We start from the raw sequence: 26,684 nt of genomic DNA, 5'->3' as shown, positions 1-26,684 counted from the left end.
GATATGCTCCATGATTTACAGCCAGCCTCAGATTTCAATTATTCCGACCTCTTTGGTGGCTCTGAACTACTGGAGGAGCTAAAGGGGAGGTCGCAGGGGAAATGTAATATTCTTGATGAAATGAATCCAATCAGAATAGTGTGCTCATGGGTGATATTTAACGCCACTGTAACAGTAAAAAAGCGAGTTAAGCGTTGCCATGGGTGTGTCACGCCACACACCAGGCCAGTCAGTTTAATGATTCACCATGGTCACCATTACGATGATTGCAGTTGTTTTCAGTGGCGCGTTGAGGCAAATTCCGAGCAATGTTAATGTTTACAATTACCACGACGGCAGGTAAAAAGGTTTCATTTACAGAGACTCTCGGAGTGGAGTTTACACCACTGGATCATTGAGGATACCTCCTCTAAGATATTACGTGCGCATGTGTGCATTTTGTGTGTTGTGGAGTGTTGTTCTCATGTGGCATCTCTGTTTTATTTGAGGCTGCCATTAGACTTAGAGAAAGGGCCACTGTGACATAAGTGCAAGAAATGCAGCACTACCTAAGAAATAAGATACACGATTGGCATGAAATCACTTACCTGGTTTGATCATTTTGATATGGGCTTGCCCTGCTGAAAACAGCATTGATCGGTTTTGTTTTGGTGCTGGTCTCATCAGATACGAGTGGGGCAACGAGCAAGACCAACAATAACACACACGATAGACCCCCTTAAAATCACTCTTGTAGTTAGATCATTTTGAAATGGGGCTACTGAGCTTTATTAAAAAAAAAAAGAAAAAAAGACCGGCATGGTCTCATCATCTCCTCGCAGGGTAACTAGCAAGACCAACACGATCCCACTAGATTTTTCTCCAGCATGCTAGTGTAAATTATACGATAAAAATATTAGAGTTGAAAATCAGAACATTTTCATATTTTGCCTGTGACAGTGATCGTGACCCTTTTTTTGCAGTCAGTCCCCCGCCCTCAGACCGCGATCTTGGTACCGTTCCAGCCTCGACCCTCCGATATTATTCCTAAAAATTGTCGGCCCCCCGACTCCATTCCGGTCAAAAAAAGAAAAGCGTCCCCGGGCATGACGCTGCTGCGGGAGAGATGCTTACGGCATAGGTTTATATAAACATTATTAGCTGGCTAATTTACTATAAATCCGCTTACCTTATTATGGGCTTATTATAGTCTTATTTGTCTACTTCTTCGTGTCCTTATTCATCTCATTCTTCTTCCTTCTTCTTCACAAACGTGCCCAATGCGAGTAAGTTTGTTGGTGGTAAAGCGCTTTGTTACAGCTCCAGCTGTTGTGAAATGCGCCATAGATATAAAGTTGTATTGTACTGTACTGTACTGTTTTTATTATTTTTGTAGCACTGTAAATGTCGATGTGGGCTATACTGGATCCATTCTATATATTTAAAAAAAAATAAAATAAACTGATCACTTTCAACTTTACATTTATTTCCAAAAGGCTGCATTTACATTTGCAAATTCTACTGTACAGAAAACATCCAAAATGTCCATAATTATAGATCCAATATACCACAAAGCTGCCCAGGCTTTACCAAACCTTGGATGTTTAGCGCTAGAAAAGCTCTGCAGCCTATTTAATATTATAATTTCAATATGTTTTAACAAAGACCTTTAAATGTCTACCAGCGTGATTATTTTTCTCATCCCCATCTGAAATATTCACCATTTACAGTAGTTAAACAAGGCACGAGAATAGTGATATGAAGCCAAAGGCCATGCGTGCAGCAAAATAAGAGCATGAGGAGGACCAACGTAGGTGAAAGGAAATTATTTATACAACTTTAAAGTTTAGCTCTTTGAACAGATTAGTGTTAGACCAAAGCATTATACATAGTGAGAACAAAGTGTATGTGTGCATGTCTGACATCACATTTTCTAAATCAAAGAGACAGTTGACATAGTATCTGAAACACATCCGAAATGAAAGTAAATATTAAAGAAGGATGCTCTCAGTGCCACATAAGCCATCAAAAAGCTTTTCATTTTGGCGGTTTTTAGTTGCGGCAAATATAATACGTCATTTGTCAAAGTTAAAGAGCTTAATCAAAGACTTGACAACCTTTTCATTGATGTCATTTTACCCACAATGCTTAGTTTTTGGCCGCCATAGTCGAGGGCACGCATGCAGAAGAAAAACATGACGGGAGGCCTTATCCATTGTAAGCGCTATCAGACATCGGTCTCCTTATGTCTAGTTTGGAGAAAAACACCCGTCCATTACATTGACACATTGGAACCCGTTGTTCAAAGGCGATTTGAAGAAAACTGAAGTTAGTTGGAGGGAAAGATCCGAATGAACTTCCAAAATCAGCAACAACAATCCAACAATCAAGAGTTAATCCCACTACATATAAAACGGAAAACAATTACCTGACATAAAGTGATCAGAGTAAGTTCTTGTATGTTTTGATGGTGAAAAGTGGTCACGTCGAAGAGTTAATATTTGTTTTTTCCCCCCTGGTTTACAATCACTGCTGTTATCAGAAAGAATGATTTCTTATCGCTAGTTGACCGACTGTTGCAACCATAGACTTCACAGGTAATCGCCTCTATTGTCTCACTCAATCGACTTTGTGTCCTTGACTGCTTGCCCTCGAACATGGTTGCCTTAATTTTGCGCACAAACGTGACATCAGAGTCAAAGGGTCTATAAAGTGATAAAAGTAATTATTTATTTTGGACGGAAATAACAGAAGCGCGGAGCTGCAAATATGGAGTAAAAATATTTTGACTGACATAAATTCGAATGTATTTGGGAGAATGTTCGAATTTATTTGCCGGTTAAAATATTTGTACGCCATATTGACAGCTTCTGTAGGAAATGCATACAGATGCAAATCTAAATCTTGAACAATATGTTCTCCCAGTAAAGTTGTTCACATCATTCTGACACAAGGCAATTTATTCAAAGTCAAACTATGATAAACCACTGACATACTAAACAATAATAATCTGCATTATTCAAAAGAGCCAAAAAGAACAAAAAACATTAGAATGAATGTACTTAAATTGCATCAATGAACAAAATAAACCGAATGAATTTGTTATACACGTCGAGTCATTTTCTTGCTATTGTTTGCAAATATTTGATATACAGTATCTGATTTATATATTTAAAAATCTAACAGATGTATGTTACAACACCCCACAAAATGGTTCGAGCACCCCAAAAAATGTTCTAGCTCACTTCTTTGTCTATTGAGATAAAAAAAAAAACCACACAAACCAACAAATAAATAATTGCCTCAAAATTTCACTTCACTTTGTTAGACCTCATTGTGCCTGCATCTTTGTGGACAACCGTTATCTTTGAATGCTAGAATTCCACCTACGCCGCAATAGTGTCTGCCTTTTTCCAAATAGTCTTTATTTCCCAGAGAATGCTTTGTTAGACAAATCATAAGGCATTTTTCTGAATTTAGCAAATTTCGAGCGCGTAATAAATTAGTAAGTGAAGTTGTTTTCACACTGATTAACATAGAATGCCATAACGGACTACCTGAATAACACTGATGAGCCATGTGTCATTAAAGAGCTTGTATGATACTGTCGTGTGTCACTGATGGTGTAGTGGTACACTCGCCTGACTTGTGAGAGGGCAGTGTGGGTTCAGTTCCCACTCAGTGTGCTTGTTCTCCAAGCGTCTGCCTCACTTACTGACCAAGTTTTTGCTCTTACCAAACAGCCACAGTTTGTGTCTATGTCTGCCCTATGACTGGGTTAGGCTCCGGCCCCCATGTAGTCCACATGTGGAAAAAAATCGCATCATACAGCAGACACAGACAAAATTTTGTGGAAAAGACAAATTTTGGCTTAAGTTTTTTTTTGTTGTTGTTTTTTTTTACACAGTCTGCTTTTTTAAACATACAGTATACCATGTTGATTGTGTGTCTGTTTGGCTCGATTTCATTGAGCTTGTTTGTGGTGAAGTTTTAACTGCTATTTCTAAACCAAGCTAGCTCCTTGTTCATACACTCAGGGACAGTTGTAACAAACACACCCGAGGTAATTGCAACACTGATAACATTATACAATTTAACACAAGCTAAATTTGACTGAATGCATCCGTATAGTTTTGATTTGTGTGTGTGTGTGTGTATGTGTGCGGGGGGGATGCGGGGTCAAGTCACATTTGAGGAATGGGAGTTTTCTCCTTCTCAAGTAACTGATCATCCAAGTCCAGCTCTACCAAGCCACCAAGCTTGTTCTCCAAGCGTCTGCCTCACTTACTGACCAAGCTTTTGCTCTTACCAAACAGCCACAGTTTCTATTGAGAAAACACGAACTTGGCTGAACATCAGCCCAACTGTTGCTTGACCCTAATGAAGAAAGCCAGACAGTGTTAAAAACTTTCCTCCTAGGTGAACTCTGTCTATCACATATAACAATATGAACAACAAAGAGACGTGTATCTCTGTCTGTTGAACTGTTTAGATTTTCGCTTTTGTATCAGACGAGTGAGTCACTGTTCTCAAACCTTTGGTGGCGTCTAACGAGGTTGTGAATATATTTTACTTCCAGTTTTGGAAACATCCTGTCACCCCAGTAAAACGGAGATTAAATTTCATTTGGTGTGCTCATGTGAAGTCAACATGACAGCTCTTAATGGTGTAATTGCTTGATAAGCCACAGTCATGCCCCCCTGACAGCTTGGGGAAATTAACTCCTATTTCTGGCAGTGAAAAGAAAGTGTTATCAGCTGTAAAAATGCGCTATGAATTCACGGTATGAATTCACTCTACCACTGGACAGCGGCCATGTCAGGTAGTCACACACCGACCATGCTTCTGTAGGACAGATGATATAAAGTAGGCCTGTATTATAATTTTAGCACATTAAATCATATATTCAAAGTCTGAAAATACAAATAGAGCTCCAGGACAGTTTAAAGAGATGAATATGATCCAATTCTCTTGAATTTTCGCAAAAACAACATTTATTCAATGAGTACCTTCTGTCAATAGTATTGTGGATTTCACTTTTGTTCTCATTGCCTAGTCAGAAACTACTTGACACACAATAGCTTCCTCACCCACCAATCCACAAAGATGAAATACAAAGAAATTAAATTAAATTGTAAACAAAAGAATGACATGAAGAAGTAGATTAGTAGGTTGTGAACCAAACATTCTGTAGTAGTTGAACCCACATCAGGTAAAGCCTAACCTCTTTCTAGTTTCTGCATCACCTTGCGCCCCACCAACACACTTTATGGTCTGTACTCCGTCAGCTTGATGGTCTTCCTTCATCCTGGAAACGAAATGCTGAGTCTTCTGCCGTTTGATTTGGGAATGTGCACGTTCATCTCAGACTGCACGCCTGTATTTGATTTGAGTCAGTCTCCTCCTCATCCTGATCCTTGGGGGAATTTTTGGGGTGGATCTTGCCTATTTCTTCTAGCGCACTGGCAAGTGAGTCGAGGTCAGCCGTGTCCTGGTGGCGGGCCTCCCATAGGCACAGGATGATTGCTGAAGGACTCTTCTGCTTTGCAAAGTAACCAAGGTTTCTGTTGAGGTGTACAAAAAAAGATGAATGAATAGAAAAGAACAATGAACATTGGGGAGTAAGAAAACTATTTACTGCTCTTTGATATGAAGAAACATTTTGGGATATCACATCATTGCATGTAGTGGAATTAGAAATGGAAAAAAAACTGCAGGTTGCTCACCAATATCTCATTCACTTCATTTGGGCCGGATAAAGTAGTTACAATATTACAAACTGAATGCGGTACCCATACAAAATAGCAACCATTTACGTTATCTAGAGGCAACCAATCCATTATTTATCCAAATAAACACTCTCAAATTTTACGACACAGTCGAATCTAAAACAGCATAAATAATGTACAAAGCATACAATAAACAACAGTATTCAGAGCGACATATATAAAGTTGTATTGTATAACATAAAGCAAATATGCGTCTCTGTTAAATATGTTAATTTATAGAATAGTTCAAAATATGATCAATAGTACAGTGTTTACTAATGTAGTGTTACATAATGATACAAATCAAGTGTAAATATGAATAATACACACAATTAACGCAATTCTGGTATAAAAGGATTTGTTCTACCTTGCGATCCTTCTTTGTATATAAATAGCCTACTAGTGTAATCATTCGATATGTGAACAAGGGGCAGGACTAGATATTAAGATAAGTATTGTACCTCTTCCTACTCCCTTCGAACAAACCGACGTGATCAATGACATCTATCGATGATTTCCTTCCCTTCTTCCAATTAATTTTTTTATCCCATTGTGTGTTTATATGTTCAATTAATCAATGCATGTTTGTCCACTTGGCATGTTGTGTCTACTCTGAAGTGACTTGGCAGCAGATGCAGTGTTTGAAAAAAAAAAAGAAGAGGGACATGAAGATCATGAAGGGCTTGTGGAATGTAGTTTATTCATCCAGTTTACAAATAGAACTTGTTTGACGCCGAGCAAAACAGATGTGAAGATCGGTGCGCCCAAAATAGAATTATCCAACTAAATAGTTTGTCTTTGCAGTAAAAGTTTGTCCACCTCATTTTTGATCTGCTTAGTCTAATTTTCTCCTTTTTCTGTAAAATAACACAACTGACAATATTTCTGTTTGTTTCTTCATTTGGGAAATAATGTGAGGTAGTTCAAATGCATTTGTGCGTATGGAAGCAAAAGGCTGTAAGCATCCCCAGTAAATTCTAAAACCAAATAAAACAAAACTTGGACACTATTCAGAATGCAGTGCAAGTGTTATGCCGGGGGAAGATGACCCTCCATTGCCAGCGCTCTGCTTGGTAGTACTTTGACATGTTCTTGAACCTTTGCAAACCAAACTGTTGTTAGTTTTTGACTTGTCCAGGAGCATTTTTGTTTGTTCATTTTACTTAATCGTTAAAAACTTTTGTTTTTCTTTGTGACCCAATTCTCCCACTTTCTTGGGACCTAGACATAAAAACAGCTACTACTCTTCTGTAGTGATAAATGTAGATGCCATGTGCTTATCTGCCCTGACTGAGACGGCGAAATATTGTTGGATACAGAACTGTAGAGATGGGCATTTCATCCCGAGAACGAAACGGTTCGTCCATTTTTGGGACGGAGATCGAGAAGTTTATTAAAAAGTTTTCATGAGTCACTTTAATTGTCCCTAAACGGATCAATACCACGTGAATAGAATTGAAAGATTTGCATGTGCAAGTAAGGCTGTTGTGTGCACTGGGCCTTTAACACAAGGACAAAAACACTTTAAAAGGTCACAAGACGGATGGGGACGCAGGGCATTTTACGAATAAGGACGATTATGAAAGCCCAGTTTGCAGATGGATGATGAAACGGTAAAATAGGCTAAAGTGCCCATCTCTGCAAAATCGATTGCATCAACATATGCCCTCATCGTAGATGGAGGAACAATTACTGATAATGTTGTGAATTAAATAAATCATTAACACAGATTAGGTATTGGCAAGTGGAACTTTAATTTCTACACGAGAAAAGGGATGGACTTGATAAGACTCAGGACTTCACTCCGTTTTGGTTTTATTGACCAAAAACAAGCAGGTGAAAAACACCCATCCATTATAAGAAACTGCTTCTCCTCACGAGGGTCGCGGGGGTGCAGGAGCCTATCTCAGCAATCTTTGGGCAGTAGGCGGGGTTAACTCTGAACTGGTTGCCAGCCAATCGCAGGGCACACATAGACAAACAACCATCGATGCTCACACTCACACCGAGGGGCAATTTACAGTGTCCAATCAACCTGCCATACATGTTTTCGGAATGTGGGAGGAAATTGTAAAACTGAGTACGCGGATAAAACCTACACCGTAAGGCCGGAACCGGAATTGAACCCACGATCTCTGGACTGTGAGTCCATCATGCTATCGTTAAACATACAAAAGGCAAAGTACTAAACAGTAGCAAAACAGATCACAGAACATCGAACATGGCCTCTATTTAACCAAAGTCATTTTACTCTAATTTATAATGAATTTCATATCAAACCTTAAACTTCTCATGGTTTTACTGGTAGCCTCTTTGGTCTTTCCTATTTCCCATACTGTCATGGGTCCGCACTGCACCACTCTCCTAACCACTGAACAACCAAAACTCTTTTTGAGTGCTGCTGGAGCTGCCAATTAGGTGATTCAGTCCACCTGTGCGCACTTGTCACGCGTAAGTGCGGCTGGCGTCATCAGTACACGTCCAAAGGCAGACCTCCTCACAGAATGCCGCAACAGGTATCCCAAATAATAATAGAAATGCTTTTCATTTCTTCGTATGAATTGTTGCACTCTTAATTTCTATTATGGGATACAAAACAAATCAAAATAGTAAAGCATTTAAATGCGCAGAAAACAAAATCAAACTGTGAGGCACCTAGCAGTGTGCCTCACTATTACCTTTGTGCACCTAACCTGATTTTGTAGTTTGCGGTGTGTGAGATTTCCTTGACCTATGCCGTGTTGGGCTTAGAACTCTCATGTTGTGGGATAACTTAACTTAATTGACGTAGTTAAAGTCTACTTATCTTTATAGTGTTTTGTTAAATGCCCTTGATTGGGTGTGTAAAAAAAAAAAAATCTTAAATGTTGCTCGGTCAAGTTTGTTTGATTTAGTGTAAATTGTTTTTGTTTGATCAAAACTTCCATATTGATCTTTGATGTTATACCTTTTAACAGCTACCTAGATGAACTGGGTACGGATTTTGAGCAATTTGGCGTGCTGTATTCAGTAATTGTCATGTCCAGTGTTGTTTGCCTGTTGCTAATGTGTCTTCTCCATCCACCGTCCATCCTCATGGAGTGGTGGGCGGAGTCACAAAATGGAATCCACCTGGCACTAATCAGCGGTGTTTCATATTTAGGTTCAGCCCCAAACAAGAGAAAGTGACGAAGTATTGCTTTGCATGCGGTCCTGCAGCTCTGTCTTCACTCCAGTAGAATTCAAAGTTTGTTAAATTTAAGTCCTACTGTGATTTTGTGTTTCTGTTTTGATACTAGTCAACGTACCAAGAGTACTGAATGATTTTGTTTCTTTTAAGTGTTCTTGGACACTTCGTGTTTAGTTTTTGTAAATAGCCCTTTGGGTCCCTCGGTTCTCACCAACTTTCTTCCATGGCCCTGTCCACTATTCCTCGTTAGTGCGTATTAGATTTTGCTCCAGCGATGACGTTTTGTCACTGTGGTTTTATGTCGTTCATTTAGAGCTCAAATCAAATGGTTTGAATTAGTAATGGGTAGATGAGGCATCCTGTAACGTTTTGACACAGTGACACACTGTATTGACACTGTGTTGCTGAATACTGACACCTGGTGGACTCGCAGGAATCATTTGACAGGGTCATCTGACACTGATCTGTCAAACTAATTTTATCCAATTCCATTGATTAGGCATTTGCATTCACATTATTTTTACATATACGTACTTTCATAAAAAAATCTTTGATATTCGAGACGCAGTTGATAAATTAAGAGAACATCTGTCTGAATGCCCAAGTAAAAGTGTTGTGAATGACAATGGACTCATTGTAATTTAAGATTTTTATGAAAAAAAATTTGTTTCTCCAGCGTTTTGTTATTCAGTCTTTTGTTTTTTTGAGGCAATTTCCCCCGCCTTTGAGAAGATCCTCTCACAAGGCACTGAAGAGGCCGGTGTGCACAACGCCTGTGTGGCTAATATAAATAGGTGAGGAAAACGTTGCCTCCATGGACTTCCAGTATAAGAGCGGGTCTTCCGTACGTGCAACGTGTCCTGCTGACATATAGCGCTGCACCTCTGAGTGCGCACACGGCAGAAAACTTGCGTTTACCAGTGAGGTCTCCCATCTTGCGGATCTTTAACGCAAAGTAACGCGCCAATAACTCGATGCTTGTTTTGAGCGTGCATCCTGTTGACAGATGCGCTTCCTTATAAACACCGTTTGGCGCGCGACCGCTGTGTCGACACGATTCCGGTAGCGGTCACGTGACTTTCTTAAAGCAGTACGCGCACCGACATGGGGTTTGCCCTGGAAGCTCGGCGCACGCATTGACGCTTCAGTGTCGCTGGACCCATCACTAGTTTGAATAAAGCCTATGTCACTGCTCTCAAACACGTCTGCGTGGTGATCCATTCTATGGCTGTAAGGTCATCCATAACAATAATGTCAATGCACCAGATTTATGACATAGTGTTGTTAAAATATTTGGAGAAAACAACGCCATAGGAGGGAAAACATGCTTAAAATCCAGATTCAAGGCCATTCTTTTATTAAATATGGGCAGATTGTGAAATAACCTTCGATCAATTTAACAGATTTTTTTTGGGTTTCAGTCGACTTCACATGAATGCTCAGGCACAAATGTATTCCTGCGGCAAAGGAGAGATGTCGTTTAGTGCCTTAGCTCAGGAAAAGAACATTTGTCTAACAAATAGTCATAATTTTGAAAACGGGAAGCTCTTGAACCTGTGACCCTCCTCAAAATGATGGCTTTTCAAAATAAGTTGCAATTGAACTTCTCAGGTATTCACTATCCAAACACAGTGATTCCCAACCTTGATTGGGCCAAGGGACTCATTTTGAATTACAAAACTTAGCAACACACCACCAAACAAAAGTATGAATTGTGAAATAATTATTTCTTGTCTCAATTTACTCAGTAATTGATCCACTAAGAGGGAACTCTAGGCCTGTTTAAATGAACGCAACAACTGATTTTCTCACAGGAAGCCATGACTTATTCTGCTTAAAGAATGGTAGATACACAAATTGATTGTCAGTTCTGTTACTAAATGTAAGAACATTGATGTCTTCTTTTTAATGGAGAAATATGTTTTGGACTAATGAAAAGGAATTGCACAATTTCTTGTAACACTCTTGATCTCTTGCGACACACACTGACTGGGAATCGCCAAAAGTCAACATCTGACTTAAAGAGGAAGTCATCCCCACAACGCTCCTTCATTAGTCTAAGCATGGCATTCTGATTAATATTGCATTTGTGGCATATGACTTAATTTGAAAGAGCCACCTCTTTTTTAGCCATCTCAGGTGGTGGCGAGTTTGTCACTTCTGTGGACTAAAAATGAGTGGTTCAGGGCTCGGGTAATGACCAATCACAGCTCACATGTTTTCTGAAGCTGAGCCATGATTGGTCGTTAGCTGAGCCTTGCCCAACTGCGATGTCATTTTCAGTTGACGGAAGTGACAAAATGGCTGCCACGTGAGATGGCTGAAAACGGGTGTATTTTACTGTTTAACTCATATTGTGTAAATATAATCAGAAAGACATGTTTAGACGAGTGGGCCTGCATAGACGATGCTCTCGTAAAGACATTTCTGGGGTTGACTTCCGATTTTAAGAGTGCAGCAAATATCCCTCCTGGCTTTTGCAGGAAAACGTGTGCAGTCTTTGTGTTCTTAGCAAAGCAAAGTCTGCTATCAGGTGCTTCTCCTCTGTGGCATCAGCTCATCTTTACTTACATCGGCTGTCTTCTAGAATTGGGCTGTCAAAAAGTGTTGTCAGTGTGTCTTTACTGTATAAAGGAGTGTGTTCCTGAACCATTTCCATATGAAAAGTGCCTTGCAGCTTTAAGATGCTGCTATCAGGGCGAGGTGCGTTTGCAAACCATAAATTTCAGGGAACCTTGTTCAGCTTGACATTGAATGTCTTTTTATGACTGTGGCTCTATAGGTGTCATTGGTATGCTGCAAATGAAATTTGGGGGTGACGAGGTTCAGTGATGGTCACGCGTGATGAATGAGAATCCGTTTGAGGTCTTCGTGCAGGTTGCTGACCAAAGCCACCTTAGGTGAAATGTAGCGCCGACTTCAATATTTCTTGCAGACGTAACACAAGCATTTCGCTGAACTATAGTTGTGTTGCTAGGGCCCCATTTGAGGGAACGTTTTGGCTCCTTGACTCCCAAAGGATAATGAAGCAGCTGTGACTGGCTGTCAGGTGTTAGCACTGGATGGACATAACTTTATTGCAAACGTAAATAAAGTTTATGTGGCTTTTATCACTACAACTGGCTGGTGCCAGTCCACACTATAAAAACAGATTGCTTTAAAAAAAAAACAACAACAACAAAAAAAAATCTAGCTGCTTCAGCTTATATTGATTACATTAACCAATAGATTGGTCAGAATGTGACCAATTTGGTTGGTTATGGGAGTACCAATTTTATTAATTGGCCAGACAACTAATGAAATTGCTTACAGAGAGTACACTTAATTAGCACAACTGTTGGGCTGTATTCATTTGTGGTGTGAAGTCTGTGCATATTCTGTTTTTTCAGAAAAAAACAAATCTATCAAATGTAATGAGCAGTCAACAAAACAACCAACATGCATATTGCACAACACCTTAAATATTTACTGGTAAACATTACTGAATAAATATGTAACTTGGCTCGCTATGGTTACAGTATATTAACTTAAACACAAGCAATGGCGTGCCCCTTTGAGCAGGCGTTACAATGTGGTTTAAAACATAATCAAGAAAATGATCTCGTTACAGGAGGAGAAACGCTACATTGCTTCGATTTCAGAGTGAGAGTCCAAACTAAGGAGTCTGTTACCATGCCAATCAATTTGTCATGTAAAGATAATCCAGTGGGAGTCAGTGTTTCACTGCAGCTCGTTAGAATTCTCCACCGAGAATGACAAGTAATTTAAAAGGTTGCAGCCTTTGGTCTGATCAAGTGCAATCCAAAGCCGCCACCCAGCGTGGAGAGGAAATCTTATCGAGATAAATTGAAACCCCAAAGGACTCCAAGATAGCGGCCCCTCATGAACCGCTGAGCGGGAGATTAGAGCCACCACAATCTAAAACCCTGCAAAAAAAACCCACCAAGGAGCTAAGTGACCCCAATCGGGGTTCTCCCGATTCGTTATGCGCACACACAGACTTGCGTAACCCTATGAGTGCATTTTGTAGTTTTCGATTACACTTACTTGACATTTCATCAGGTGCACACTGCTCGCACAAAATTTTGAAGTAGTCATTAAAATGATGCTTGTTATTACTTGATATCGTAATTGGATTTTGCGGTGATGTACAACTATACTGAATCATACTGAAAGGAGGTCAAGAAAGAGCACATCTCATGAAATTTCAGACAAAGCTGAATTTCAAAATGTTGGTGAAATAATTTGGGGAAATAGAGCTCATCTTGCCTCTTAGTATGTGGTACCGGTCAGAGTGATAATAGTTTAGTATCTCTCATTTTACCAACGTGATACTGGTGTGTAAATACTTTTGCACCCCCCTGTAGTTAGCTTTTATTTCATTTTGACTTCAGTTTTTTTTCATAAATGTATATTTTATTTAATGGGTTAATTTTTTTTCTAAAACGTTTTGATTTAATTTGATTTTCATTAGTTTTAATATTAGTTGTAGTTTATTTTTTATTTTTGTCACTATGGGGTATTTGTTGTTGTGTATTAAATGAAAAATATTATATATTTTTGCTATCATTCTAGTTATGTTTGCTTAGGTTTATAAGCACAAGATGTAATTTCAGTTAATTTTCGTTTTCAAGAAAATGTTATTTGCATTTTAGTTATTTAGTTTGTTTTCGTTGACTAAAATAATCTTGTTACCCGTGCCCTACGTGAATCATCTGATCACTCTGTGTGGGACAAAATATCCATCCATTTTCAACACTGCTTGTCGTCTTTAGGGTTGCACATATGTAGGTGGGAGCCTATCCGAGCTGACTTTTCAGTCTCAGCCTGGACTGGTCACAATGGATATTGCTACGTATTGCATCCTTATATTTCATTGTATAGTCTCATTACGACAACTTCAAACAAATGCTGTCACTATCCAAAATAAAACTGTATGAGTGCTTGCATGATTGAGTCTAGGGGTTGATGTGATTGGAAAATATTTGTGTAATCGTTCCAAAATCAATGAAAACACATTCTACTATTGTATGCAAATAACACTTTTCGACGTTCTCATCAGCGGACCAAAAGCGGTCTCAGGCAGTGTGCACATCAAATGCAAGAGAGGCAGGTGGCTCACCGATCTAAGTGGAGCTTGTGGGCTAAGAGTTGCCAGTCCTTGCCCTTGGCATTGGCAGTGTCAAAGGTGGCGCAAATCCTCTGGCGGATGGATAAGGGGATTTTGAAAGCCTTGGGCCCTGTCTGAGAGGTGATGGTGCAGTCTGTCTGCATGAAAATTGGAACCAATTCCTTTTCAGTCTGGGGAAAAAGAAGCGGGGGCAGACATGTGTTAATCCGTTAGTAAGCCAGATGTGGGGGATTTATTTTTTTGAAGAGTGACAACACATTACAACACAACATTATAACAGATGTGATGAAATTCTTGGTATACACAAAAGGCATAATGTAAACATGAATTCACATTTCTTTATATTTTCTCCTATATAGGAGACCTCATTGCCGAAATGATCCTTTCGGTCACTGCACTCCTGGTCTTTTAAAAACATATTTTTAACACTCTGGATGAATCTCTGTTGAGAATTGGAATCAAGGGACAATCATGTCTGTTGGACACATTAAACAGGCAGATCAAAAATGTTCCATTGTTCATGTAAGACTGGAATATAAACTCTGGTCCCAGTAAACAAAGTAAAATATTCAGCGTAAAATTCTGTCAGAGAATATTACACAGAATTTTTTTACTTTCAAATTTGAATCTATTTACTGGAACCAAATATCATCTTTTCAAAGTAAAACGTTCTCATTGAAATTTATTCGCATATGCAGACCCTCTTTTTATGATGTAAAAAGTCCAAAACCACCGGCATTTTAAAAATTATAGCTGCAGGACTATTATTTATTTTTAATAGTCATAATTGTAATTGGTCACCTGAAAACAATTCTTTTTGCTTACAACTATATACTATCCTGTGTATCCACGTTGTGTCATTTTTGCGTGGCGATGCTGTAAGATTTTTTTCTTGTGTAAATATTATCTGTACTATATTTACATAGTACATTTCTTACATTTTACTGAAAAATATTGCATTTGGTCCTGGTCGAAATGAAGTAAAATTTATAACATTTTACTCAAAGTATTTTCACTGTGTATGAGAGAATTTGCCTATCCTATCTATGTGGATGGCGCATCGAAGTTAAATGATCACTTTGAGAAACCGACAGTGCCTGCAAGGTGAAAATAAATGTTTCTTGTAAATTTGACGCAACACAGAAAAGAGTGTTAACATCCCCTCGAAATTTCAATGATTTAAAAAAAAAAAAAGAAGAAAAATCAATAATTACATTATGTAAAATTGGTATGCATTATATACATATTTTTCCTCTTATTGAAGAGATTATATTTTTGGAGTGGAATTGCCTCCACTAGAGCAAAAGTTTGAAGTAGTGTGAGGAACAATGTTAAGGTTAGGTTTGCTTAGAAAAGGCATCACAGTTTGTCGTTTTTGTGTTTGCTACAGAGCTACTCTCATTAATATATTGTAAGTAACTAAGCTGCACTCCGACTGTTGTGGGTCGGAAAAAAAAAATGTTATTCGAGATGATGAAAGCTTCGAAGCGTTGAAGGCCTCCGGGTAAGATAAGCAGGTAAGAGAGTGAGTATGAAAACGTGCTTGTGAGCTGACGAGTATCACTCTCCTCTGCCTAAACAGCCGCGTGTCAAGGTGCTCTTGAATAAGGATTTCAAACTCCGAGCTGCTCCAGTGGAGCTGCTCAACCGCTGACAGAAGACGGTTGTTACTTTGAGACGCTCCCAGGTGCTCATGCATGTGAATGTGAAAGTAGATATTTTCTGGACAAAAAAAAATAAGATTAGTAGATGCATGGAAATTGCTCGACTGCTGTTTTGTTTTTTACTCTACAATTTCGGGGGGGGGGAAATATAGTGGTGTCCTCCCTCTATTAATACACAATGCATGCTCAGGAGAGCTGGTCCTGCTGACAGTGGACATACTGCAGGAAGGTTACGCAAAGGTTGAGCAAGAAAGTACACTGTCCTGTCCGTCTGCCGCCTGCAGACCAAGTGGCTCACCTTGCCAACAGCTGTGTAAACCTGCAGAATCTGTTCGTGGCCTTTGACCTGCCGCACGCTGATTTTGCAGGAGAGCTGGGTGGTGGCTGGGCTGTATCTCTCCAGGGAGAAGGCACAGTGCAGAGGCTGCTGGTTGCTGCACCACACTTGGGGGAAGGAGAATTCCTGCCCGCAACATATAGTGACAGAGTACATAACAGTGGTACGCTCAAAAACATGACTCAGCACTCAAGCCTACGCTTACACACATATCAGCTACAACAATAGGTACAGAAATGTGAGTTGTAAAAAACAAACAAAAATAAACAATATATTGGTTCCGGCTTCCTTGTGCTGAATTGAACACTCTAAAAGTGTCGAATGACTTTAAACTGTAATAGTTATGTTTGTGAATAGAGAAAAGGATTTGCACCAAGAGACGATTTTAACCTTTACATTATTACGTGTGTAAAGCTGATATATAATAAGGGCCAGTTTTTAATGACTGTTGAAAGATTGATTTCATCTATATTTCATTTGTCGAGAAGCAGCACATCTCTATGAAAGTCTTTGACCTCTTCAGGATTCCATCGCTGCAAAAATGTGCATATTATTATGTGACCTGTCAGTTATTCTCAAAGGCGACTGTATTAAAAGTGTTGAACTGCGATCCTGTCAATGACCTGAACCTTATGATTTTGATCTTGACTGCACGATGTAGCACAAAGCAGCAAATAATATTCACAGAGAGGTTGGAGGAGGTGTGGAGGATAGACGGAAAGCTGGGATGCTCTTCAGCACTAAAAGCTGACTTGACGCATGCCACAATGCTCGGCTGTTATTCTACACCTGCTCCACCAAAGCGAGGCGTGCCTTCTGTCCCGAGGCTCTCATAAATAAAGCTGTTGAGAAGGCGGATGACTTTGAAGCACAGAGCCTTCGTCCTGCGTTCACTGGATTTTCGGGAGTCAGGATACAGCTCAGCAGCTCTGGAAATTTCTTCCACAGGTAAAAAAAAAAAAAATTTAATAAATAAAACAGTGGTGGTTGACTGCAGCAGTCTGTCCTACTTATTTGATACAGCATGTTTCTGATCCCGAAAAAGGAAAGGTGGGTAAGAGCAAGATTCATATTGGAGCTGGAGTAATGATCACAGCCAGTCAAAACTACGTGCATGTCATGAAAGGACATACTCAATGATTTCTCTCAATTTAATGTTGGCTTTGCACAGCGTGTGCCAGCATTGGCATTACATCATGCAACGTCCGAAATGCCACATGCAGCCTTGAGCAATCATCAACATCTAAAAGACTAATTTGCTATTTGTTTGGGTCAGCTGGGTCATCTAATGTTGATACAGCAGTCAGGTAAAATTTCGCATATAAATGTGTTTGGAATCCTGTCAAAATATACAGTGTAGCCATAGTGGCAGCAACTAAGCCAGTCATCGATATTATTTTCCGCAACTGTATTTTTACTTGGACAGCAAAAAATATAGAAATCAATGCACTGTTGCCCTCAAATTGAAGATGTGGGTGCCTTGTTCAAGGGCACCTCAACAGTTCTCAGGACGCATAGTAGTATCTCGCCACCAAATAGCTGCAAAGATGCCAGCATGATCATTTGTTGTTCAAACAACTTTTTAATGATGTCAAATCTTTATCCTGTACAGTTTTGTTTCCTGATAGCAATGACTTTGATTACACTCAGGGTAAGACAGCAGGAACTAACATCTGCTGTTAATTGCTGTCAAAAGATGAGTCTGAGTGAATATGTGAATAAAAGACAATTGGATCAGACCGCTGCGGCGAAGGAGTTCATCTGAGGTGTATTTTGATCACTCATCAGTTTTTTTTTTTCAATATATATTTACAAAGTAAAACTAGAAAATTGGTATTGGTGATATACTAAAATAGACCACCCAATGTAAGGTTTATGCCACAACATTGGTAAAACTCAAAACAGATTTAATATTTGTAATTTAAGTTTGAAATTACTACCTCGCAGAAGATATTCAACAAAGGATACAATATTATAACTATTCAATTGAATATTTATTGTTTGTCAAAAAAATGAAAGATTGAATATTATCATAGTTTGGCCGGCAGCGATCTGCAGACAAATTCAAAGAGCCTCCTTGGGGTGACAGCGCCGACAGTGTAATCTGACAGCAGCAGAACACGTCGCTCTCGGCCTCCAGCCAGAACATCTCTTGTTCAAATAATCCTTGCTCATGAGACCTTAGTTCTTTGCGTAACCTTAGTTCATATTCAGTGTTTTTTTTTTTGTATTAGTTAGTATTAGGTTTAGTCCTTAATTTGAGTGTCACCCTTTGTTTTAGTAATTTGTACATTTTGTTTTTGTAAATACCTTTGTCTTATTTTGGTTTCATTTTATTTATATTATTTGAACAATTAAGATGAAATGAGCATTGTAGAAATGGCAACATAATTACTGTACAGTATACCAGTGAGTCCCATCCAGTGCGCTATGAATTACCAAATAGTACATCCCGAACTCTGCGTATACACCATACTGGTCTTTTGGTGACTCCGAGGGCCCTATTTTGGTCAGGTGGCCATGCGCTCTGAGTAAATTGATTTTCGGGCCAGCGCGAGTCTAGTCCACTATGTTTGCAGCTGCGTTGCGCTTCTCTGGGTGTTCCGGCGCACGGAGTTGCCTTGTCCCCGACAAGGGAGCAGAAAGTAGTCATTCATAAATATGACACCAGCCGCGGGATAATCCCACAGAATAATTATAGGAATCAATTCATTGAACACATCATAATCATTATTATATCATTAAAATTATTTGAATGGCACACCCATCATTATTGTGGCTTGGTCGCCCACAGACGCACACTCATGGGTTCAATGCAGTCTGCAATTGGCCATGTCTCATGAGCGGCCAACTCCAAAATCATAAGAGGAGAGCTGGAGGTTTCCCTGCCAATGAGTGACTGAACTGATTTGAATAAAAATGAGGGTTATCACTTTCATGGATTTTTTTTTTCCCCAAAACAATTTTTTTCAGTTTTCTTTTTTCTTTTTACAGTGGGGGAATAAAGACCTTTTTTCATGGAAAACACATTTTGAAGACTTATCATGGTTGTTTGTAAAATACAAAAAAATACATATCTTTTGCTCTTTTGTTTTTTTGCTCACATTTCAATGGGTGCCAATTATATGCAGATTTTCGCTATTTGCAAGGCAGCCTGATCCCTCGTAAATAGCAGCCTTCCACTGTGTAGGTTTAAGTTGTAATATCACTATTCACCACAAGAGAGCAGAGATGCCCTGGATGTCATATACTGCCCAATACTACAATAAAAAAAAAAAATAATTGTTACAGATTTGAAATGACATGATAATAATAATAATAACAATACAACTACTACTACTACTACTACTAATAATAATAATAAAAATAATATCTGTGGCGGGCCGTGCATTTCACAAGTAGGCCTTCAGTGAAGTCGTACTTAGTCCGACTTGAATAAATCCCCCTCATATTGCCATTATTTTTGACACTACAGCCGTAGAAATAATATACAGAAAGGCACACAACTAGCTTCTCTTGAAAGGTTCGTCTTGAAAACGGCCTCGAAAGTGTATCTGCATTTAAATCTGCACTTTTCCCTTCTGCACATTGTAGTTAAAATGGCAGGAATATATTTTACATTTTCGAACGGTCGCCAGTTACGACTTCCAGGTGTGTTGATTCTACATAGCGCTGCCCCCTCATGGGCGAGTATCCAATCACAAAACGCGTTCATCACCTTCAACGTAAGGCCAGCGAGAAGGCTCACTGTAACCAATTTGTGATCTGATTGTCTATCGCAACTGTCTTTCAACTCTGAAAGCTCATTAGCTTTGACAGAACAGATGCCCGCACGATTGTTTCTGAAGGCCGTGGACGTATAGTGCTCCTGGTATTGTGAAATCTGCCAGGCAACACAAGCAATCTGAATTCTGATTGGATAAAAACTCACATAAAAATACAAAACTGGCATATAATAAGACAACAATAGGAAGAATATGATCATGATTTCTTATGTTAGGCCAGCACAGAAGGCCTTGACGGCCCACCACTGAATAATATTCATAATATTGCATCATTTTTATATTGTGCTTCTCTGGGCACTCAAGACACTTCACTATGGATACATTATTAATTAACTCACTCATTGGCACTCTGGTGGTGGTAAACTACGTCTGTGTAGCCACAGATGCCCCGGGGCAGGCTGATGGAAGTGGGGCTGCCAATTTGCACCTAAGGCCCCTCGGACCACAACCAAACATTCACACCCAGCCGTACACCAGTGTGAGTGACACCGGAGGCAAGGTGGGTGAAGTTTCTTGCCCAAGGACACATGTCTTGGACAGTGTGGGATTTGAACAGTCAACCCTTTGATTACTGGACAACCCACGCTACTTCCTGAGCCACAGCTGCCCCGGCATGAAGGACAAACAGAATACGTGAGTCATATTACAATTTTGAATGAATTGTGAAAAAAATTCACAAAATTAGTTCTTGCACATAATGATGGTATGTTGTTTATACCACGCTTATGCATCAGGGCCCTTAACACTGAGAGAGGGTGGGCTGGGGGGTATAATAGTACATGGTAAAGTTTAAATTATTTTATTTTTTATTATTATTTTTTTTAATCAAAGCTTTTGCTGTTGAAGGCTGGTTCTTATATAGATGCTTTGATAAATGTATTATGAAAAACGAAATATACTATATTGAATTCAGCACGGGGGTGGCACGGTGGACAACTGGTTAGCACGATGGCCTCACAGTGCGGTGGTCGTGGGTTCAAATCCGGCTCCGGCCTTCCTGTGTGGAGTTTGCATGTTTTCCCCGTGCCTTCGTGGGTTTCCTCCGGGTACTCCGGTTTCCTCCCACATTCCAAAAACATGCATGGCAGGTTGATTGGACACTCTAAATTGCCCCTAGGTATGAGTCTGAGCGCGGATGGTTGTTCGTCTCTGTGTGCCCTGCGATTGGCTGGCAACCAGTCCAGGGTGTCCCCCGCCTACTGCCCGAAGACAACTGGATAGACTCCAGTACCCCCCGCGACCCTAGTGAGGACAAGCAGTACAGATAATGGATGGATAAATTCAGCACATATACACATATTTTATCCATATTTGTAATGTAATTTTTTGGGTTCAAGTTATACCTATTCCTGAAAAGTATTCTCTATTCAGCCTTCAGCACTCTGAAGTCACCCACACCTGCCCGTAGAAATTAGCAGCCACCACAGTGAAAAATGTTTCAATCTTGACTTAAAACTTGTTTCTACACTTTTGGTGAAAACCACACTTTGTATGCAACTACTTCTTCTTCTTCGGCTTCTCAGACAGATATTCTGAGCCTGTTTTAATGTTACTCTGTCTCTGTTTTTGTTTGGCGGAATACAATGACATTTTTATAATGTAAAATGTGTCTTTGCACACTAAAGGTTGGGAAACGTGTATAGCACATGCCATTAGCACTTTTATAATTATTAATCAGGCATTTTTTAGCATAAGAACTTGTGAGTTACACGGTTCATTACCTGACAGGTGGTAAAGGGTTTGATGCTCCACAAGAACTGGGGGACATCCTGGATAGACACCTGCAGGCTGAAGGTGTTTGCTTGAAAAGGCAACATCTTTGGCTCCTCGAGGAGCTGACCCCCTCTGCTCTTCTCTGCTGCCACTACTCCCTGGGTGGCAAACGCAAGTAAAGAGTAAAAGAAAGATTGGGTGTAAATAGTCAAGGCAAAGAAACTATTAGTGTAACTGAAATGAGTAAGATGAAGACAAAAAAAAGAATAGGAGATAAAACAATTTTGCATACCAGTACCAAAACCTATATTGTAAACCCCTTTGATCAAATCAATTTATTGCCTCATTGCAAATATTAATGTTAAAATATGTTGGGAGGAAGCTCCTGACAAGGTCTTCACATTATCTAATCCATCTACTTTTGCTCTCCATTAGCGTCATATTTACAAGACTCAACACAGCACAATGACGCTTGTATTCAATGGTGTTGAAACATCTGTCTCCCAAATTGAATTTGTGATGATGACAGATTACTTAGGTTGTCGTTTGCAGGTGATTATTTGTCATCGCTTTTGAGTGTCCCAGTGGGAAGGTTTCATGTCTTGCCTTTTTCTCCTCGAGCCTCTCAATGATTGCAAACACGAGTGTAACTGATGGAAGGTCACTCAGATTGAGAGCTTGCATATGAACACAGTGGCATATTGATGAGAGTGACTTATTTGTTTGGAGGAATGGGCTTGAGGCAAATTAATATATTGTCATTTTGCTGGGCATGGAAACAGACAACTATTGGCAAACTTGTAGTGAAAACATAGAAAGTAACCTTGAACATACCATATCACTCTGCCATATATCTAGATTCGAGAATGGTGACTGTGTTTTTTCCTGTAACGCAGTGATGACTTATTTAAACATATCTCAAAGTGTCAAGACGTAGCAGCTGAAATTTAGGGCTTTAGTTTCATAGACGAGCGGCACAGTGGTCGACTGGTTAGTAGCTCCGCCTCACAGTGCAACAAAGTGGGTTTTTCCCCCCCTCGACGCACCTGTCTATTAGGTGACAGAATGCAGACCAGTTACTTTTGGCTTGTCTAAAGTGTAGTCTAATGCTACGTATTTAACATCATTCTGGCGACGTCATCCCATATAAAATCAATAAAGTCAACACAGGCGGCGCGCTGTGGTGCTAATCAGCAGCAAGCGACAGGAAAGATGCGTGTGACACAACCTGAATCAGAAGAACAAGCAAAACACCGGACATTGTACTATTTGCACAGCATTGTAACATACGGAGTCATAAAGAAATGTTGGGTACCAGTGTTAAGGCAATCCATGGTGTACAGTCATTCTAAAAATAATAATGAGTATAATTGTAAAATCATTGCGATCAGGGGATGGACCTGGGATGAGATGCGCTTGACCTCGAGATAACAGACAATTACACACATACCTGCCTCACCCCATGGTCTCGCAAATTGGACAGAATTGAATCAACGTGACAAAATCACTAGACAGCTATATAGCCAAAGCCAATTAGAGCCCAGCATCCGATTCACCAAGTGAAAGTCGAGCTGCACTTTGATCTTTTCAATCCGCACTGTAGTAGACTGCAAGGACCAGCAAACGAGTCGGTAAATCTTGTAAGTATATTTGCATTACTTGATTACAGCTGACGGTTTTAAATTACGTGTACCAAGTCTTACATTGCAACACGCACATCAACCAACCACAGGTGAGACCAATTCACCGATTGTCTGACTGACTAGCTGCTTTGTTCATCTGAGATATGCCGCAAAAAGAAAGTGCATCCAGGACACTTGTTTGTCAGGATGCTTGTCGTAATAGCAAAATATGCAGGATGTTTAGTTCAGAGATGATGTGCTAAAGAGGTGCACCTAGGTCGAGTGTTTGGATTTGGCTTTGCAAGATATGCAAATTATTTCTACCGTAAATAAAACTGAGTTAACTGGGTTAACATATATATATATATATATATATATATATATATATATAATGGTGAACAAGACGGTTTACAAACAGCCTTTGGTGTGTGTGATGTATTTTCTTTCCCCAATACAATCCAAATAGTGTAGCCTTGAAATTAGAGTCAGGGTGGAAAAACGCTGTTGACTGCGGTCTTAAAAGAAAAATCCTCACAATGTCAAGCATCAGCCTTAATTTGTCACAAAATTAGGAGAAAAAAAAAACTATTTGTAGGTGTTTCTGTAAAATCAGGCTTTTTGTAGAACCAGAAAGGAGTGTGTGATTACTAAAGCTTGTGAAACACACAACAGAGAGTGTTAGGCAGACAAGAACCCAGGGGATGCACACACGTCTGGTGTATGCTTGGGAGGCAAAAACCAAATTCAGAAAGCCAGCTGCTACTGATGGCTGTGCTGTGACATGACAGAATGGTGGTCGGAAGAACGAATGAGTCTCAGGGCAGAGCACTCCTTAGTTAAGTCTCTCAAGGGATCACGAGGAACCTGATTTCCCAGATGTTCACTTATGGGACCTCGATGCTTAAAACGCATCTAATCTGGGTTGCCGAAAGACAAATCAAGTCAAACTTGATAACGAAATAAGGATCGATTAACATTTGACTGGCACTGATTATCGTACCCAGAGATTTGTCTTATTGTCACATTTGTCTCGCTGTCACACAATCACTGGAACAATCATTTATTTTTCCACTGATACATTTCCACTCACCAGGAAATCTACCAGTTACTGATTATAAACACTGTAAATGTTCGGCATGTGATACACATGGTTGACAAATAGATGCTACATATATAATAGGTGGAGAACAAAAAGTTTAATAAATATAATTTTTACATCTTTTTCTTCTAGTATATGATTTTTTTTCATTTAAAAGTTGCAATTGCATCGAATCAAACCACTTTGCAACATCGAGATATCTATAAACTCATCTTTAACTGGAAAGATGTATCTGAGAAGGAAATTGCTACTCATTTGTATACTAAATGGTGATTGGATGTTCAGTGATGCGTCTTACAGCAAAAAGAAGCTCAGCCAGTACACAGAATGGCGCGAAGGACAACGAGAATTGAGGAAGCTTGTGAGGTGATTTGATGTGAGGAGGAAGGCGTTTGTTTGAGGGGTAATGCCCCCTTTATATCGCTGGCCCTGGAGCTGTCGTGATCTGTCTTTGTTGTTTTGGGTTTAGTATTTAGTTTCAGGTTTTTTCTTTGTGTTTTGTGTGTCTCGTCATGTACATTGTGTCCACCTGTGTTTGTCAACCCAGTTTTAACCAATCAGGTCCTTCCAACCCTTTGTGTCTTGTCCAGGTGCTCCTCGTTGTCTCGTTAATTTGTTTGTATTTAGTTCCCTGTTTACTTTCAGTTCTTGTCGGTGCATTGTACCTGTCTGATGTCCCTGTCAGAGCGTCCATGTCAATGCTCCCTGTCAATGCTCCCTGTCCAGTGTTTGTTGTCCTGTTTTAGTTTTGATAGTTATTTTGGTAGTGTGTGTGTTTTGTTTTGTTTTGTTTTGTTTTGTTTTTCAGTAGAAATGTTCAAAATACTATTAAAGACGCATTTATACTCTTGTGCATTTAGCTGAAATATTTGTTGGCCTGTTTACTGCCACTTTTTTTTCTTTTGTTTTCTTTTCTGCCCCCTTTTCCCCCGGCTGGGGGATTAGGTGACGGTGACCCACTAGGAAGTTTAAGGCATTGACCAACTGGGCATGCACCTGTTCCAGTGATGTCATCTTCCTGCAGCGCGACATTTGATCAATTTATTTATATACTTTAGCATCTAATTTAATTATTTGTTGGCCTGTTTACTGCCGCTTCTTCTCTTTTCTGCCCCCTCCTTCCCCTGCTTGGGAATTAGGTGATGGGGACATGCTTTGAAGATTACGGCACTGACGAACCGGGAAGGGACCTGCTCTGCCGAAGTCGTCTTCATGCAGCGCCTTTTCTGATTTCCTTATATTTCAGCACTTAATTGAACTACTTGTTGGCCTGTTTGCTATTTCTGTTCTTTCTTTTCTGTTCCCAATTCCCCGAATTAGGTGATGGCGATTCACTTGGAAGTGGCTGTACTGAATTTACACCAACTGACCGGTACAAGATCGAAGGCTCATCTTCGGATATGCTGCCATGGATATTACGGCCCTGGATGAGGACCCACTCCACTGAAGTCATCTTCCTGCAGCACTTCATTCAATTGACTCTTATATTATCTCATCTATTATTGCATAGCATTATTGTATGTGTCAAATGTTGCCCAGTTGGCATCCATTGCAGCCTGGTCATCCTGGAAGGGGGGTTCCCCCATCTGTGGTCCCTTCTCAAGGTTTCTCACTTTTCCCCTAATGAGGTTTTGTGAGTTTTTCCTTGCCCTCCTGGGGGTTAAGATCGGGGATGTCGATTGTGGCTATGTAAAGCCCTTTGAGACTGTCTGTGATTAAGGGCTATACAAATAAAATTGACTTGACTTGACTTGACTTGACTTGTTACTTTGATCCTTGTTTTGTACTTTATTTTGTGTCTCCCATTAGTGATGGGGAAATGGAGCTTTTATGAACCACTGAACCATTTGAAGCAAAAAGGTTTGAAGCTTCAAAGCTTCAGTGATAGTGACATCTGCTGGAAATAAACTAGAACTGCAGTAAAAAACTATAGAGGCTTTTAGAAAGTAAAACATTACCAAAACACACGAAAACAATGACTGGATATCTAGTTCTTTATACTAAAAAATATGTTTTTTGTGTCTTGTGGGGCGGTTTTTGAGTAAATAAAAAAAAAAAGCAAATTACTCATAACTTGTTTAATGTCAAGCTGAGAAATGCTGGGAATGTCATTTCATTATTTTTTCAGAGTCTTTAGACTTTTTAGGGTTTACTAGAGTTCATTTCGAGAATGAAACAGTTATTGCTTCGAACATCACAGGTCACATGTTTTTCTCCAGACAGAACGGAGCGTCGGAACAGTGTTCCGAGGCAATTTTATTTCTGGGTTTGAAACGTGCGCCGGAGCGTCGGTTTCAGATTGCCCTTCACCATTGCTTCGTCTTTTTTGCTTTGTCAATTAAATACCCTTTAAGTTACTTCTGCCTCACTTCCCTGTATTTTGGGGTCCTCCTCTTCCTCAACCTTCACGAAGACCT

At 39.7% G+C, this 26,684-nt stretch overlaps 1 protein-coding gene across 1 annotated transcript in view; it reads right to left on the bottom strand.

Moving 5' to 3' along the window:
• Positions 1-1,444: 1,444 nt before the first annotated feature.
• unc5db (unc-5 netrin receptor Db) overlaps positions 1,445-26,684 on the bottom strand; it is a 208,739-nt gene continuing 183,499 nt past the window's right edge. Inside the window, exons 14-17 of the mRNA XM_088301616.1 lie at positions 21,555-21,704; positions 16,010-16,174; positions 14,039-14,217; positions 1,445-5,543 (exon numbers count right to left, since the gene is read on the bottom strand). Of these exons, the coding sequence (XP_088157742.1) occupies positions 5,339-5,543; positions 14,039-14,217; positions 16,010-16,174; positions 21,555-21,704 (699 nt within the window). The 3' untranslated portion in view covers positions 1,445-5,338. The remainder of the gene's footprint in view (positions 5,544-14,038; positions 14,218-16,009; positions 16,175-21,554; positions 21,705-26,684) is intronic.

The sequence above is a fragment of the Idiotropiscis lumnitzeri genome, chromosome 1 (genome assembly GCF_059441095.1).
Source record: "Idiotropiscis lumnitzeri isolate Australia: NSW breed Sydney's pygmy pipehorse chromosome 1, RoL_Ilum_1.0, whole genome shotgun sequence".
NCBI lineage: Eukaryota > Metazoa > Chordata > Actinopteri > Syngnathiformes > Syngnathidae > Idiotropiscis > Idiotropiscis lumnitzeri.
This window is presented reverse-complemented; position numbering and strand designations above follow the sequence as displayed.